General features: G+C 39.5%; 1 protein-coding gene across 3 annotated transcripts in view; it reads right to left on the bottom strand.

Moving 5' to 3' along the window:
* Window positions 1-15,282, bottom strand: part of exoc6b (exocyst complex component 6B) — a 167,134-nt gene that overhangs the window by 2,904 nt on the left and 148,948 nt on the right. For 2 of the 3 annotated variants that reach the window (XM_055200381.2, XM_055200390.2), the window contains one exon: window positions 8,106-8,218. The exons of the other annotated variant lie outside the window; for it this stretch is intronic. In XM_055200381.2, coding sequence (XP_055056356.1) covers window positions 8,106-8,218 — 113 coding nt within the window. The remainder of the gene's footprint in view (window positions 1-8,105; window positions 8,219-15,282) is intronic. 3 annotated transcript variants of the gene reach the window in all.

The raw sequence follows: 15,282 nt of genomic DNA, 5'->3' as shown, positions 1-15,282 counted from the left end.
GCATTCACACATCCATAATGGCTGAAGGATTTAGGAATTACAGCCATTTAATATGTAGCTCCCCCTTTTAAAGGGGTCAAAAGTAATGGGACAGTTGACTTAAAAACTGTTTAATGGACAGGTATTGTCTATTTGTTAAATAATTTCCTCATGAATGACAGATGTTAAATGTCTGGAGTTGATTTTAAGTGTGGTAGTTGCATTTGGAAGTTGTGGCTGTGAACCCAAATCATTTGATTCAGGGACATCTCCATGCAAGTGATACAGACCATAATTAGGTTTCAAAAACACAACAAATCCATCAGAGAGATGGCAGGAACATTAAGAGTGGCCACATCAACAATTTGGCACATCCAGATAAAAAACAACACAGTGGTGAGCCTATCAACATTAAAATCCTGTATGTCCTGTGGTGGTTTCCCAGACAGGGATTAGATTAGTCCTAGACTAAAACATTTTTAAGAGCTGTCCAAACTGAAAACAACTTGCACTTACATATCTTAAAAAATACATCAGTGTCCTGTGTTTTGCCTCAAAATGCACACAGGTAATGTTTTTAGGAAGGCATGTTTGTTCAAACTAGTTATATTTCCTAATTAAACTAAGGCCTAGTCCTGGATTAAGCTAATCCCTGTCCGGGAAACCACCCTTAAATGGGATAACAGTGGTGGATGATCGCATTATCCTCTCCATTATAAAGAAAAACCATCATAACTGTAATTGGAATACATTTTGGTAAACAGCTCAAACAACACAAAATGTGCTTCTGTTCCAATATTTATGGAGGTGACTGTATTAGATTTTTCTTCCACAAATATGCCTATTTTCTTTATTTTTTAACAATTGCAGTGTTTCCCACAGGATTTTGAGAGACTGTGGCGGCGATTACGTCACACCCCGATTAGCATACATGTGCCGTCATTGCGTCGTGTTTTACTCTGTAATCTGTCACATTATATTGCATTTTAACACAACTGAATGCTATTTTTACATATTATTTGTTCTGTTGTCTATAAAATAGTGACTAAACAGGACCCAGTAACAACCCAGTGACTCATTTTTAATGTATGTTAATGTCAATGTAAATCCAATCAGCTCTTTCTTTAACTGCTGCTAAAAACGCACCCTCATCTGACAAAATCATCATATATTTACATTGAGGCTGTACTGATGTTGCTCTTCTCATTGATTCTATGGCAGATAAATCAATGTATGGAAAACACTGAATTATTCCATAGGTTCCAGTTCTGGGCCCCCCTTCATCCTGGGCCCGGGACAACAGACCCATTTGTCCCCCCCTGTCGGCGGGCGTGCATCCCTCTATCATCTGTGTGTGTGCACGTAAGCGCTGGAGCGCGCTGCGACGCTTCGATAGCATTTAGTTTAGCCCCATTCATTCAATGGTACCATTTAGAGATAAAGTTAGAAGTGACCAAACACATCAACGTTTTTCCTATTTAAGTAGGCGCAGTAACACCCTCCCTCTCCCATTATGAGAGTGAGAAGGGGAGCGGACTTTTCAGGCGAGTCGAAGTACTCCCAAAAGTGCTATTACGCCATAAAATATAGTTCCTTTTTTAAATCCGCTTAGAAAAGCGCTACGTTTTATTTTGTACCACCAAACTTGCTCGTATAACTACTCATCTTAAATAGGAAAAACGTTGATGTGTTTGGTCACTTCTAACTTTATCTCTAAATGGTAGCATTGAATGAATGCGGCTAAGCTAAATGCTATCAAAGTGTCGCAGCGCGCTCCAGCGCTTACGTGCACGCACACAGATGACAGAGGGACGCATCAACAATTCCAAGCCAAGGCAACTACACAGTTCAACACTGAAAATGAGTAGACCATTCCTTTAAAGGAAAACACCATTGATATTTTATTATGTTTTTACCTCAACCCAGAATCAACGCACACCTATCTTTTTTCAATGCATGGACCTAATCTTTGTACAGCGCGTCGTGAATGTGTTAGCATTTAGCCTAGCCCCATTCATTCTTTAAGCACTTGCAGCACTTCAACCTCGGATGCAGTACTATTGACGGAAGTTTGAGTGAGAGGGGGAGTAGTCAGAAGTCATAGATATATACACTAGATGTCGCCTTGGGGTCCTAAGCATGCGTCAAAACTGCCGCCATCCTGGAACGGGGGTCTTGTCATAGGAAGTAGCTAGGTAACGCTGCTATCTTTGCCTGTACTTCGAATTCATGGACGATGCTGGACTTTTGTGCTGCGTATGGATGTTAGGCCTACTAGCACTATGCATTATAGTTAGAAAAAGTAGATTTTCATAATATCAAAACTTTTATTTTTTTTTGGACTCAATGCTAAATACATGTCTGACTGGTGGAATGAACCAAAAGAAAACCTAGAAATTCATGCATTCATGACGATTTATGGTGATTTTATTTCCGTAACACCATTGCCTACAGGGCTCCCCTGTTTCAAGATGGCGGCTCTATTTGACGCATTCGTTCCAATGAACTGCCGTAGCCAAGGCGACATGTAGTGTACATATCTACAGTCAGGAGTGATTATAATTATTATAATATTATAATTATTATAATACTGTGCCCGAGGTCAAAGTGCTACAAACTAAGTGCTTTTACACAATATAGTTCTCATTTTTTTATCTGCTTAAAAAAATCTTTCACGTTTATTTGGTGCCACCATACTTACTTGTGTTACTACTCATGTAACAGTCTTTAAATAGAGAAAACATGGAAGTGTTTGGTGGCTTCTAAATTCATCACTGTTTGGATCCTAAGGAATGAATGGAGCTAGGCTAAATGCTAACACATTCATGACGCACTGTACAAAGATTAGAAGTGCACGCATTGAAAATAGATGTATTAATTCAAGTTGAGGTAAGAACATAGTAAAATGTTGAGATGCAGTGGTGTTTTCCAAGAAGAATTTAAGAAGGCTTGGCAAAAAATTACACAAAACATACATTGCAGTCAATGTACAGGTATGCGACCTATAAGCTATTTGTTATTCTACGCTAAAAATTGTAAAAATTGAGATAACTTAAGCTAATTCGAATTTATTTTTTAAAATTTATAACAACTTCTCATTAGTCAAGAAAGTTGAAATTAATTATAATTCAAGTTGATTAAACTTAAAAGTTTAAGTGCAACAAGGATTCGCTTTTTACCGTGTATTGCACTTATTTGAGTAAAACCCAGGTTCTCCGTTTTGTCTTTTGTCCAATAAATACATTAAAATGATTTGTCCATTTTGTACCTCATATTTTAATAGGTTTCATCTAACCTGAAGGGTTACTTTTAGCCACTACAGTATATATGTTTTAAAAGTAACTGCAGAAAAACACCCAATTTAATTGAGGTCAAAGAGTGAATATAAAACTGTAAAATTAAACTATTTGCTGTTCAAGAAACAATTGCACATTTAGTGGCTGTTTCCCAGACAGGGTTTATCCTGGTCACAGACTAAAATGCATGTTTGAGATGCCTTCATTTAAAAATATCTTTCACTGACATATCTGAACATATATCAGTTCCATTGTTTTGTCTCAAGATTCACACCATCGTTTTTTGCAAGATATGTTTGCAAAACTTAAATGTCCTACTTTAACTAAGGGCCTAGTCCTAGATGAATCCAAACTCTGTCTGGGAAACTGCCCCATAGTCTACTATAATGTGAACAAATAAAAGGTTACAAATATGACGACGACACCTTCAGATAAACAATCGTGCAAGCTACAAATCTGGTGAACGAAAGAGTCGGTCTGATACTGTGGTGGACACTGAAGCAATCTTTATTAACCACAAACAACCTCAAAAATGCTCCCCTCCTATCAACTCGTCCTATGAGTCTAACTGAGGGTTATTTGGCTCGATAGCCATCATCACGGATGCATAGCTTTGTTTCAGTAGTGATATGCTTCGCTGCCTATCATTGCCATGGCGATAACAATCACCACCGCCTACGGCAGAAATTTTCATTTGTGAGTGAATGCTTGCGAGGCCCTTTCTGAAGTTCAACAAACAACAGTAAAGTAGGGGTCAGCCTGTTGCGTATTTACAGAGAAAGTAACAAGTTACCAAATGATGTACTATACAATACACCATTCTCAGCAATCCACTGTATACAGTACATTGTTGAAAGGTAGTGATGTCCTTAATGAAACACTTAGGGGAAGTTTCCCAGACAGGTTTTAGATTAATCCACGACTAGGCCTTATTATGGCATTTAAGTCGTTTTTGCAAACATACCTTACAAAAAACAATACTGGTGTGCATATTGAGACAAAACAAGAACACTGCAAGATGTTTTCTTTTTTAATTAAGGGAGCTGAAAGATGGCATTTTAGCTTGAGCATTTGCGGTCTTTACAAAAAATACAACAAATAAATGGTTTTAATTCAAAATTGAATACAACTCAACTCTTTTAAATGTATACATTTTGAATATTTTTGCAACTTTTGAAGAAACAGTTCATCCAAATATAAAAAATCTGCCAAAATGTACCCTCATGTCATCCCAAATGTATATGACTCCTTAATATTCAGCAGGACACAAACAATTTCATATTTAAAGAAAAAAAAATTCTTTTAAATGTGTTTCTAGCAGAAAATGAGTCGCCAGTGTCAGATCCCCTATCAATGTGATGTCACATTGTTTACACCCCAACCGTAACCGCTCACAGACTCCACCTTATGAGTGCGTAGTTTAACTTTCTGCCAGAAACACATGTTTTGATGTAGTCCAAAGCACATGTGCAACCGCTCTAGCCCCTACTTTGCATACGGGGAGGGGAACAGAAGCTTTCTTTGCATTTAAAGAAACGCACACAAAAACAGCGCAATTATTATTACAGACAAAATTGGCCATGTTCACATAATGAAAGATCTGTGGTGTATTTTAAGCTGAAATTATACAGACACGTTCTGGGGATACCAGAGACTATTTTTATATAGCTGAAAACACCTACGTTAGCGCGCATTTAAAAGCCCCTGTGTTATCTTCTAGGGACTCAACATGGAGAAGCTCCTAAAAGCACATAAACCCCTCATTAAACGTGGGGTGCACGAGGTACGCTTTAAGAAAGGTAGTCTGGCTGAGTAACACACTTGTAGCCAATCAGCAGTAAGGGTCTACTAACTGACATCGTTGTCTGGGTTGCGTACGTGTGGGGTGGGTCCATCAAAAGAAGGTCCAGATTATATTGGGGTAGGGGAGTGTTTGTTTAGGTGATTTCAAATGTCAAATTTGAGTTTCAGAGATTGTGCACCCCGCCTTTAATCTAATCCTCATTAATGTGCTTCTGGAGCAAAACAATATCAGCTTAGTGAGCTTTATATTAATCTTATCAGCTCAAAACAGCTTACTTAGAAATCGATAAGTCATGTTTTCCTGGAAACGTACAGATCAGCGTGACAAATTCAGATATGGAGGAATATGATAAAGATGAATCTCTCGGTTCTTGTTCTCGTGCACTGTGACTGTCAAATGTGTGCTTCATGATTAGACAGCACCGGTTTTCTTTTATTGGGGAAAGCCCATAAACGGCTTAAGCAAAAAATGATCAGCACAGATAGTTTTTTTCTCATTACCCCGATTTCGTGTGGCATGTAAACACCTTAACTGGCTTTTTTGCAGGTTCATGTGCACATTAGGGGTGGGACAAAATTTTTTATTCTTCGATGCATCGCAATGCGGATGTGGCCGATTCTGAATCGATTCACAAAGGTCAAGAATCGATTCTTAAATGTTAGTTTACAAAATAATGTGAAGTTATCAGAACCAAAGGCAGAACTCAACTGGGGGAGCGGTGCTTCACGCAGACAACTTGAGAGTGCACGCACTGCGCGAGCACCTAGAGCGGAGCTTACACGAGCAGAAAAGAAATAAATAAAATTTAGAACAGCCCTGTTTGACTAATTCTAATCTGCAAGAAAACAAGATACACTTTGGGATAGTCTTTCTCTGTTCAGTGAGTGGCAGGGAGAAACAGCGCATTTAATTTAATGACTCTTCTGACTGTGCTTATAGCGTTTTACTAAACCATCCGCTGACTGTTTAGATATAAAAACATGAACATACTTCTGTAAAAATATGCACATTTGTTATCCAGACGCTAGGTGCGCTGCATTAGATAAATACAGTAATACTGCCAATCACTGTGTATAGTGTTAATGATGATGCTAGATGCTTAACGTTAGTTAGTTTGTGGAAGTTAATGCCGGTTAACATATAGAATTAATGTCACGTTTAATTACTATGTTTTACTGGTTTTAATGTCCTACAACATATATGTAGTATAAGAATAAAATGATTGATCACTTAGTTGCATTAAAGTACAGTATATGACAGGTAGTAGCAAAAGCGCAAACACTAGACTAGCCTGGCTTTGAGAGCAAATGTGATGTAATGGCATCACAAATATGCTAATTAATACGTCAAGAATCGATTCTGAATCTAATCGGGACCCTAAGAATCGATTCTGAATCAATGTGTGAGGGTCCAAGCGATTCCCACCCCTAGTGCGCATGTCTGTGACATTTATGCGTTACTTTGCACTTACTTCCGCATGTGACTTTTATCTTTCACACGCGGAAGCGCAGGTAACACATAAAAGTCTCCGCTCGACTAAAGCAGCTGGCAGAGAAACTATGAAAATAGAAGCTGATGTTACATTTACAGGTTCTGCAGACACAAGAAGAGATACAATAGTATAGCTTAAGAGTAAGACGGATATGCCGTCGGCCTTTTGAACGACTATTATGTACTAAAGGCGGTGATGTCACTGGCTGGAAGAAACCTGACAAATCTTGTAAATGCAGTTGTCTGCATAGCCGGTTTATTGATTTGCATGTAAATGCATGAAAACAGTTTTCTATAATAAGCAGATTTTCCATTGTAATCTGCTTATTCTGTTCATGTAAACATTTGGTATGGCATGAGGATGAAAAAAAGTTTTCATATTTGGGTGAACTAGTCCCTTAATAAGTGAAACTTTTGCATTTTGTAAAAGCACATCAGTGCTGGTCATATTAAAGCTAGAGTTCAACTTCAAACTTTCATTTAGAAACAAGGCTGGGCATTACTGGTTGAGGTTTTTAAATAAAGTAAATCTCATATTCTTACTCTTATATTTAATCTCCATTTCCTCTCTCCAAATAGCAACTAAACAGCCTGGTAAAAGTATGCGTCGACAGAGAAAGGCCATTCTCTTCTACAAGCCTGTCGTACTCTGACAGTGTGTTCATACTGTGTGTGTGTGTGTGTGTGTGTGTGTGTGTGTGAACCCTTGCCAGGCTAAATAAAACAGATCACTTTCACTGAGACAGAGGGGCAAGAGGGTGAAGCTGAGGTAAGTGTAGCTCAAATGGGATCAGGCGGGTGAATGTGTGTGTGGGATTGAGTAATGCCAATCCACTCTTCTGCTGTTGTATATCACAAAAACCGGAGGGCAGCCAGAGGAGGGAAGGAGGTAATGAAAGAAAAAGAGAGTCACAGAGAAAAGCTTAAGTGATCAGGAGGTCACAAGTTTAGTGAATACAAGCACACACATAAGGAGTTAAAATAAACTGCATGCAAGATTCTGCATGCAAGATAACATGAAGCAAATGAGTGTCTTGTATATAACAAACAGGAAAACCACTAAAAAAGTCCTAATTTATTTTTACACAAAAGTCACAAGCTTTTTAAGACTTATTTTTTGTATTGTGAAAATCTCCCCTTTTAATTGTCGGTGGAATAACAAGAAACTTTTAATTTTGTTTTAATGTATGTGCATCGACTTTAATTATTTTACTGTATTTGAAAAACATTTATTATAGTAAGCAATGCTTTTAATGATGTGTATTTAACTGAAAATGCGTTTACTAATAATGCCACCATGCAAACAAAAATTATCCTTAAAATTGGTTTATTTTCCTCATGCAAATAGTTTATCCAGCAACATAGGCGCACTCTCATCACACAGTCACAAAATGCAGAGTACTTACGATCTATAGATCCTGCTCATGAGAAAGGGAGAAGAGAAAGTTTAAGAATGAATGAATTTGATCTGGTTTTTGAGATGATGAGAGTTGAAGAGCTATAGACCAGCGTGAAGGTGAGCGCGTAAGACTTACTTCTCGAGAAGGGCCAACGCCGTGTGCGGATTCACTCTCAGGTACTTGCAGGTGGGCCTGCCGTAGTCAGCCAGATACGTGGACCAGTCCCACTGAGTGAAGAGATCCAGTAACTACAAACAGAAAGGACAGTGATGGTGAGGAAGACAAAGAGAGATCGTTAAAGTTCATTAAACACTCGAAGCCCAGCCCGACACCATTGATGGCCCTTGTTAAATCGGGCCGGTTCACTTCTCCCAATGTTACATAAGTGAGCGGGGCCTCTTAAATGAGATTATAGCGGAGACACAGGGGAAAATAACATGACAAAGCAGGGGATTAGAGGAGAATGGAGAGAGGTTAAAGAGGGAACAGCCATTTACACTCTTTCACCCTGAATGCAAGCCCGCTCCTGACCCGGACCTGACCCAATAATGGGCCGGTAATGACCCGTGATTGACCCGGCCAGCTACTGACCTTGCTGGAGACCTGCCAAAAACGCACCCCTCAGCAATGAGTTTCTAAACAACAGCGTTCTGCATTCCTCCCTCCCAAACAAGCCCGCTCACACAAACACACACGCATACCACAGATGGATTCAGTGGAGTACAGAGTGTGCAAACAAACACAAACATGTCATCAACCTCGCAAACGGACAAAACATGCCTCATAAATGAATCATAAGACGCCAAAAGGAGAAAGACCATTCAAATACCTATGCGTATGTGTGTGTTATGAAGATGCATATGTGACGGACAGCTACACTTCCACCACCCGCACACAACACGCGATGGCAGATAAGCACCTGCGTGAGATAAGCGATATTCAGATTTGCATGCATATCTTGTTGTCTCTCTCTTATGCCAAAAAGGAAGGCGGCTACTGAGGAGGATGAGTAAATGTGGAACGGAGGAAGGGGCCGAACCGTTTCGTTGTCATTTGTAAACCCCCCCTCCCAGTACGCATGCACTTGCGCTCCACGTAGCACGAGCTAGTGTGTCCATGACCTGGGTTTCACCTTTCCGCTGTGCCTCTCCGCCCCGCCTTCACCTCCCAGTGAACTTGCACTCAGCCTCTCTCTTTCACCTCGCCGTGACCCCCGACAGTGTTATCGGGCCCTCTCTGAACAAACAGAGGGCCACGCTAGAGAGGAGCCGGGGCATGGGGGCAGGCGGGCGCTGGATTATCACTTCCTATCATTCTTCTAAAAGAAAGAATGATAGAGAGAAAAAAAGAAAACATGACGTTGCACATTGATGTGTTGCTCTTGTTACCCTCGATGTCACCCCGCGTTCACACTATCACTCTCAGCTGCGGGCCGCTGGGATAAGGGCTCGGTTATTCCGACCGTCGTACGTGTTTGTTTGGAACGCTGCAGGAATAGCTATTCTCGATAATAGCCTGGGGGTGTTGGGAATTGACTCCCGTGTTTTTTCTCCCTCGTAGACCTGTTGCTCATTTTGGCAATGATCTGGAAAAACAAGGTTTGATTTGTCGCTTCTTGACTGCAATAAATCCACAAACGTACTCTGGTGGGGAGCTTGTTATGTAATGATTACCTATTCCCTAGTAACCTAGTAGCCACCTACACATGATCCACCAATAACCTACAGTTATTCATTTTGGAACAAATTTTTCCTCTTTTCTATGCGATCACTCGGTCCCTATACCTTCCTCTCTCATTCTTTTCTCGTTAGTTCTCCTTTCTGTCACCTCTGGCTGCCCTCTGGCTCTCGTCTTTGTTTCGCGTGTTCTCTGGAACCATGCCGTCAGCCCCAGAGGCTCATACAGGCCAAACTGAGTTCAGCTTGAGCCTGAATAACGATAACATTGAAAATAACCAGCACAGAGAAGAGAGATCAGTCTGGTAAAGCAAGAAATAACAATAACCCCATATTTCTGAAACAGCCGAAAGAGGAAGTAATGTTGCTGGAAAGACAAAAGACTTGAGTTTCTGTAGAAAACCGTTCTATGGCACAGGTGGGCTTTTTATTAAAAAACACACAAACACAGCCCTTAGGTCATGTCTTAATAAACATGTATTTTTAAAAACTCTACTGAACATGGGATGAGTCATGATGTGCTGGTATGCGTGTTGTGATTTGAACCACAGCAAATAGGGCAGAAGTGTACGCTCATAAATCTGAACGATGAGCAAATCCAATCCAGATACAGCAGCAGGAAGCCTCCATCATGAGCAAATGCGAGCAGGATCCAGAACACCAAGTGCTCGGAGAGAGAAGCCAGCAGAGAAGAATGGGATCAAGATGAGAACTGTGTATCATCTTTGATGGCTTCTGAAAATGGCCGTTGACAGCTCAAGTTGGAGTAGCAAAAACAGTTCAGGTACGGCTTCCAGTTGGAAGAACGTAACGCTAGACGGTTTGATCCTGACTAATAAAAGGTATAGACTTAAAGGTACAATGTGGGACTTTTAAAAGAATCTCTTGACAGATGTGCAATATAATATACATAATTATATTATTAGTGGTGTATAAACCGTTTCAGTTGTAACAACATAAACAAGCGGCTTTCGTGGTCATCACGTAACCTCCGGTAAACTCTGCGAAGAATAAATAACAACAAAGTCCTTTTAAAGTAGTTTTTTTATATAACAAGCAAAATAAACAACACATAGATTACATAGGAACGCAAAACACTTGTTAGACAAGGTATTTGTTTAAGAGTTCAGTTTCAGCAACTAGTCAGACCATTAAACAAACAGACCAGACTCGGACCAGACACTTATCGCGTCACCGCACGTGCGCATGATGAAACGGTCTATAAACACCTTACCAAATGAAATGTATTGATTTTATTACCGTTTTTATCTACATACACCATGGTTCTACTTACATGGATGTCAGCATCTTGTAGTCCTAAACGGACAAACTATTCAACAGAGCGTGTTTCATCCCTACATTGTCTCAGATGACAACAACTTGTTTGTCCTGTGGCAGCTAGCATAGCTTTTCCTTGCGTTTTGAAATTGAGGTTGGTTGCAATTCGCAATCTCACCATTAGATGCCGCTAAAAAAAGATACTCTATGTTTAAAGTAAACAGGTAGAAGAGCACTTAGTTTGCAGCACTTCGGAGTGAAGTAGTCAGGAGTGAAGATGTTACTGCGCGTCGAGGTCGAAGTACTGCAAACTAAGTGCTCTTCCGCCATACAATATAGTTCTCATTTTTATTTGCTTACAAAATCGCCACGTTTTATTTTGTGCCACCATATTAACTAAGTACTTGTGTAACTACTCATGTAACAGTTTTTAAATAGGGAAAACATGGAAGTGTTTGGTGGCTTCTAAAATCATCCCAATTTGGATCCTAAGGAATGAATGGGGCTAGGCTAAATGCTAACACGTTCATGATGCGCTGTACAAAGATTAAGTGCACGCATTGATAAAGGATAGGTATGCATTAATTTGTCTTAGTTAAGGTAAGAAAATTGTAAAATATTGAAAAATAGTGGTGTTTTCCTTTAACGCACTGTAAGTCAAGCATCTGACAAATGCACAAATGTAAAAATTCACTAAAACTTTTTTGCCAAGTCAACACCAAAACATCTTCCTGTACCTCCAAGACTCATGAGGGTCTGTCACACAATGGAAATGCAGTGAAAAACTAAACTGAACAACTGTGCATCATTGTGAAGTTTGTCGAAAAGGGACAGCAGCACCATGAGAGCATAATGTGAATAATCTGTATGAACGGCAACACTTGGCATGTTTATGAAGTGTTTAAAAGTGACTTTATAAAGAAGATGTTTCTGTGAGAAATCCGTTAGGGGTTCAACCTCTTCTTATCTTAACATTGACCTGTGCAGATAACCAACAGAGAGATCGAAGTTTCAAATGGCTGGAATAAGGAACGTAGTTATCTGTGCTTCCATACAACAAGTAAAACAGGGGAGCGGAGACAAAAAGCACTGAAACATCACTCATCAGCCATAGTCCACTGAGAGGAAAATGATAAGCAGTATCTGAGCTTAGAAAAAGAAAAAGTGGCTCCCTGTTTCTCAAGCCATGTTCAGTTCACAAAGCGGTAGCACCACGGAGGTCAAAGGTTATCCAGTGAGGTTATCTCAACTTAGGCAGCATCTACACTAAAGTGTCCAGCAAGCAGCAGTCATGAGACGGTCAAACACAAATCACAGCCAACATAAACAAACACGCCCTTAACCACAAGGAAAGGATATTCTTGTCAATCAGCGAGATTTACCAATCTTGAATGTGTGTTTTCACTGTCTGTCAAACAAACACTTTCAAAGACAAAATGTTGGTTATCTCTAGCAGTGGTACTTCTATCAAAATGAGGGGGGAAATCAGGAATCTTTTTAGAAACAAAAGAGAAATAAGAGGAACATTAAAGAAGAAAATGAGAAAGAAATAGTCGATAATGGGAAGAAGTGGAGGCAAAGAGAAATAATAGTGCACCAAAATATGCGCTCACGACAACCCGAGTTCGATTCTGATCTCTGCAGCCCTTTGCCAATCCTACTCCCCATCTCTACACCCTACACTTTTCATGTCATCTCTCTAATGAACTATCCAAATAAAGACATAAAAGCCCCTAAAATGTAACTTTAAAAAAACCACAACAGACTGAAAAGCACAAATGAACGCAATAGTTGTTGTAGAGGTGTCAAATATTGAGGCTAATTTGTTAATTGTGTTTTGTTCATCCAATGCATATTTGCATTGTTACTGTATATGTATTGCATGTTATTGTAACACTGATAGCCTCATGTTCATATGTCGCATCATACACTTGAATATGAAGAGTTTGGTTCCAAAACGCAATAAATCCATTTTGACAAATTTCAGTAAAATTGTGTTTTCTATACCAAGAAAATGACAAGATGAAAACCCCTATTTTCTGTTACAAACTTTCACATACCATCTTTATGTTATAATAACATTACAAATTCTTGATTTTCTAAGAACTATTATATAAACAGATTTTTTCTCCGCAATATGCATTAAATCTATGACAAGGTTTCTTTAAATTCTATAAATCTATTGAATCAATGTAAATACATATGTGCATTCATCTTTGCCATGTTATATTAATTTAGTTGACTACTAGTGGTATACACTGATAAAAAAATAAACATTAATAGCATTAATCAAAACACTTACTTTGTCATATTAATAACACTGTCATTGCTGCTATCATCCTTGGGATGTCGTCGCTGATTTTCGTTGACTTTGAGTAAAATAATGGAAAGTTTTTCATAAGATCCCCTGGGGTCAATGTGTTAGCATGAGAGAAGCTTGATACTGTCGTATGAGAACAAGCAACAGACTGCATTTTTTTTTTTAGACGAGTGCCTCTTGCGTAAATTATTTGATTTTGATGGCTTACGTTTCTTACCCGCCACAGAAAACCACCACAGGTTTATCAATGCCATCAAAGTATTATTTTGTGTTTGTTTGTTGATCACGAAGTACAAAGTAGATGAGGAAAACTAGGATTCCGTGTGTATTTAACGCGCCACCATTATTGTTTACAATGCGTGGAATAGTGCGCTGTGATTGGTTGATTGGATTTATTGCATTCTGCAGAGAAGCAGGACTGGCGTTTGTCATTGTTTAGGCAAAAATGGAGAAAAGTTGACCGAATAACACGGCAGATATCGAATTGCGCGTAAAATTAAGAATTTACTTTTTAATACGGATTTTGGTGGTAACTATTAAAAAAAAGGCATTTATCGCGTTTTGGAACCAAACTCTTCATACGTTTTCTTAAATCATCCTAAAATAAATTATAAAAAAAGTGATATACTTCAAATGATGGATTCATAATCTGAAGCTAAAAGCTGGTGTCTGTGCTTATCACACACCATGTAGTTGTCTGTGAAATCTGTCAAATCTGAACAGAAGAATGATGCAACTTTTCTGTGAAATCATCCAGACCACAAATTAGAGCAAAATCCTGAAGAAAAGTCACAATGTATTCCAGCCATAAGTCATAAAACAGTTTTACCAAAACACATAAAGGAGAGAAATGTCCAGAAATGAGAAATGTTTTAATAACAGCCGGTGGAAGCACTGCGTCCCTCACAAACTCCCTCCACCCAGGATGATGAAGTGTACAATCAATAGTCCCATTATGAAAGCAATTTGGTTGTTTGTGCCCGCATATACAGTTTAACGATCTTGACAACTCAAAAAATGAATGTTACCAAGTAACAAAAAGTGGCATTGATGCATGTCGTTTGGGTGTGCCAAATAGGGACATATGAGACGGTACTGAATTCACCCTACATTGAACCCTGAAAAGAGGGAGACAAGAGTTTAAAATTGAACAATGACCACTTACCACTGGCCCAACTTAGCTAGGATGCTTTGCTCCCTTATGCTGGTGGGGCTGTGTCACCATTGAGTGGCTTATTTTAATTACATTAGGAAAAGTAGAGACTCTGGAGGGATTCAGAGCATTTCTCATCTAGGGTCCAGCCAGAAATATTTCGACAGCCATAACTTGATTAATAAAGGGTTATTTAATACAAACATCTCTGTGCCTCAATTAAAGCAAGCACAGACTGCAAAAATATCAAGAGTCGAGATTCCAACTTAACACTTAATGCAAGTTTTTTGGGTGCAGGCAATGATAACACAAGTCCCTAAGGGACACCGCTAATCTCTAACTGCAAAGCGAACATTTGCGAAGGAAAAGCATGAGGGAGTCTCGGGTCATTGAGTGGTCAAGATGATGATGATGGTTCCAGTAGATGATACACTCTGCCTCTTAGCTGAACCCCAATCGGGTCATTGTTCTGTTATCAGTCCTGTTCGCTCTGTTAGCAAGCCACATCAGGAACAAGTGAAAACAGCCCTCTTCCTGAGGCCGCAACGTTAAAGGAGCCATAGCCTGGGGAAGACGTGGCCCCAAACTCACCTTCCTGTCCTCTTCAAACCAGGAAGAGTTATCTCTAGGGTTGTGGTGTGATGGAGCGGTCACAGAGACGTGAGGAAAGTGTCAAAACCCAACAGGATGCAAAACTCTCCAAAAACATCCAAAGCACCCAAATAGCTGAATAATTGACTGAGAACCTGGTTTATCGAAGGCTTAGTCATACCTGGAATACGTTGTACGGCAGTTATTAAAAGGGGGCAAAAGCTCACTTATATTTCTAGCAACCAAGTTACAGAGGATTTGAGATGCCCCTCTGTGTACTCACTGCGGCCCTCT

This window comes from Misgurnus anguillicaudatus, chromosome 21, assembly GCF_027580225.2.
Source record: "Misgurnus anguillicaudatus chromosome 21, ASM2758022v2, whole genome shotgun sequence".
Classification (NCBI taxonomy): domain Eukaryota; kingdom Metazoa; phylum Chordata; class Actinopteri; order Cypriniformes; family Cobitidae; genus Misgurnus; species Misgurnus anguillicaudatus.
This window is presented reverse-complemented; position numbering and strand designations above follow the sequence as displayed.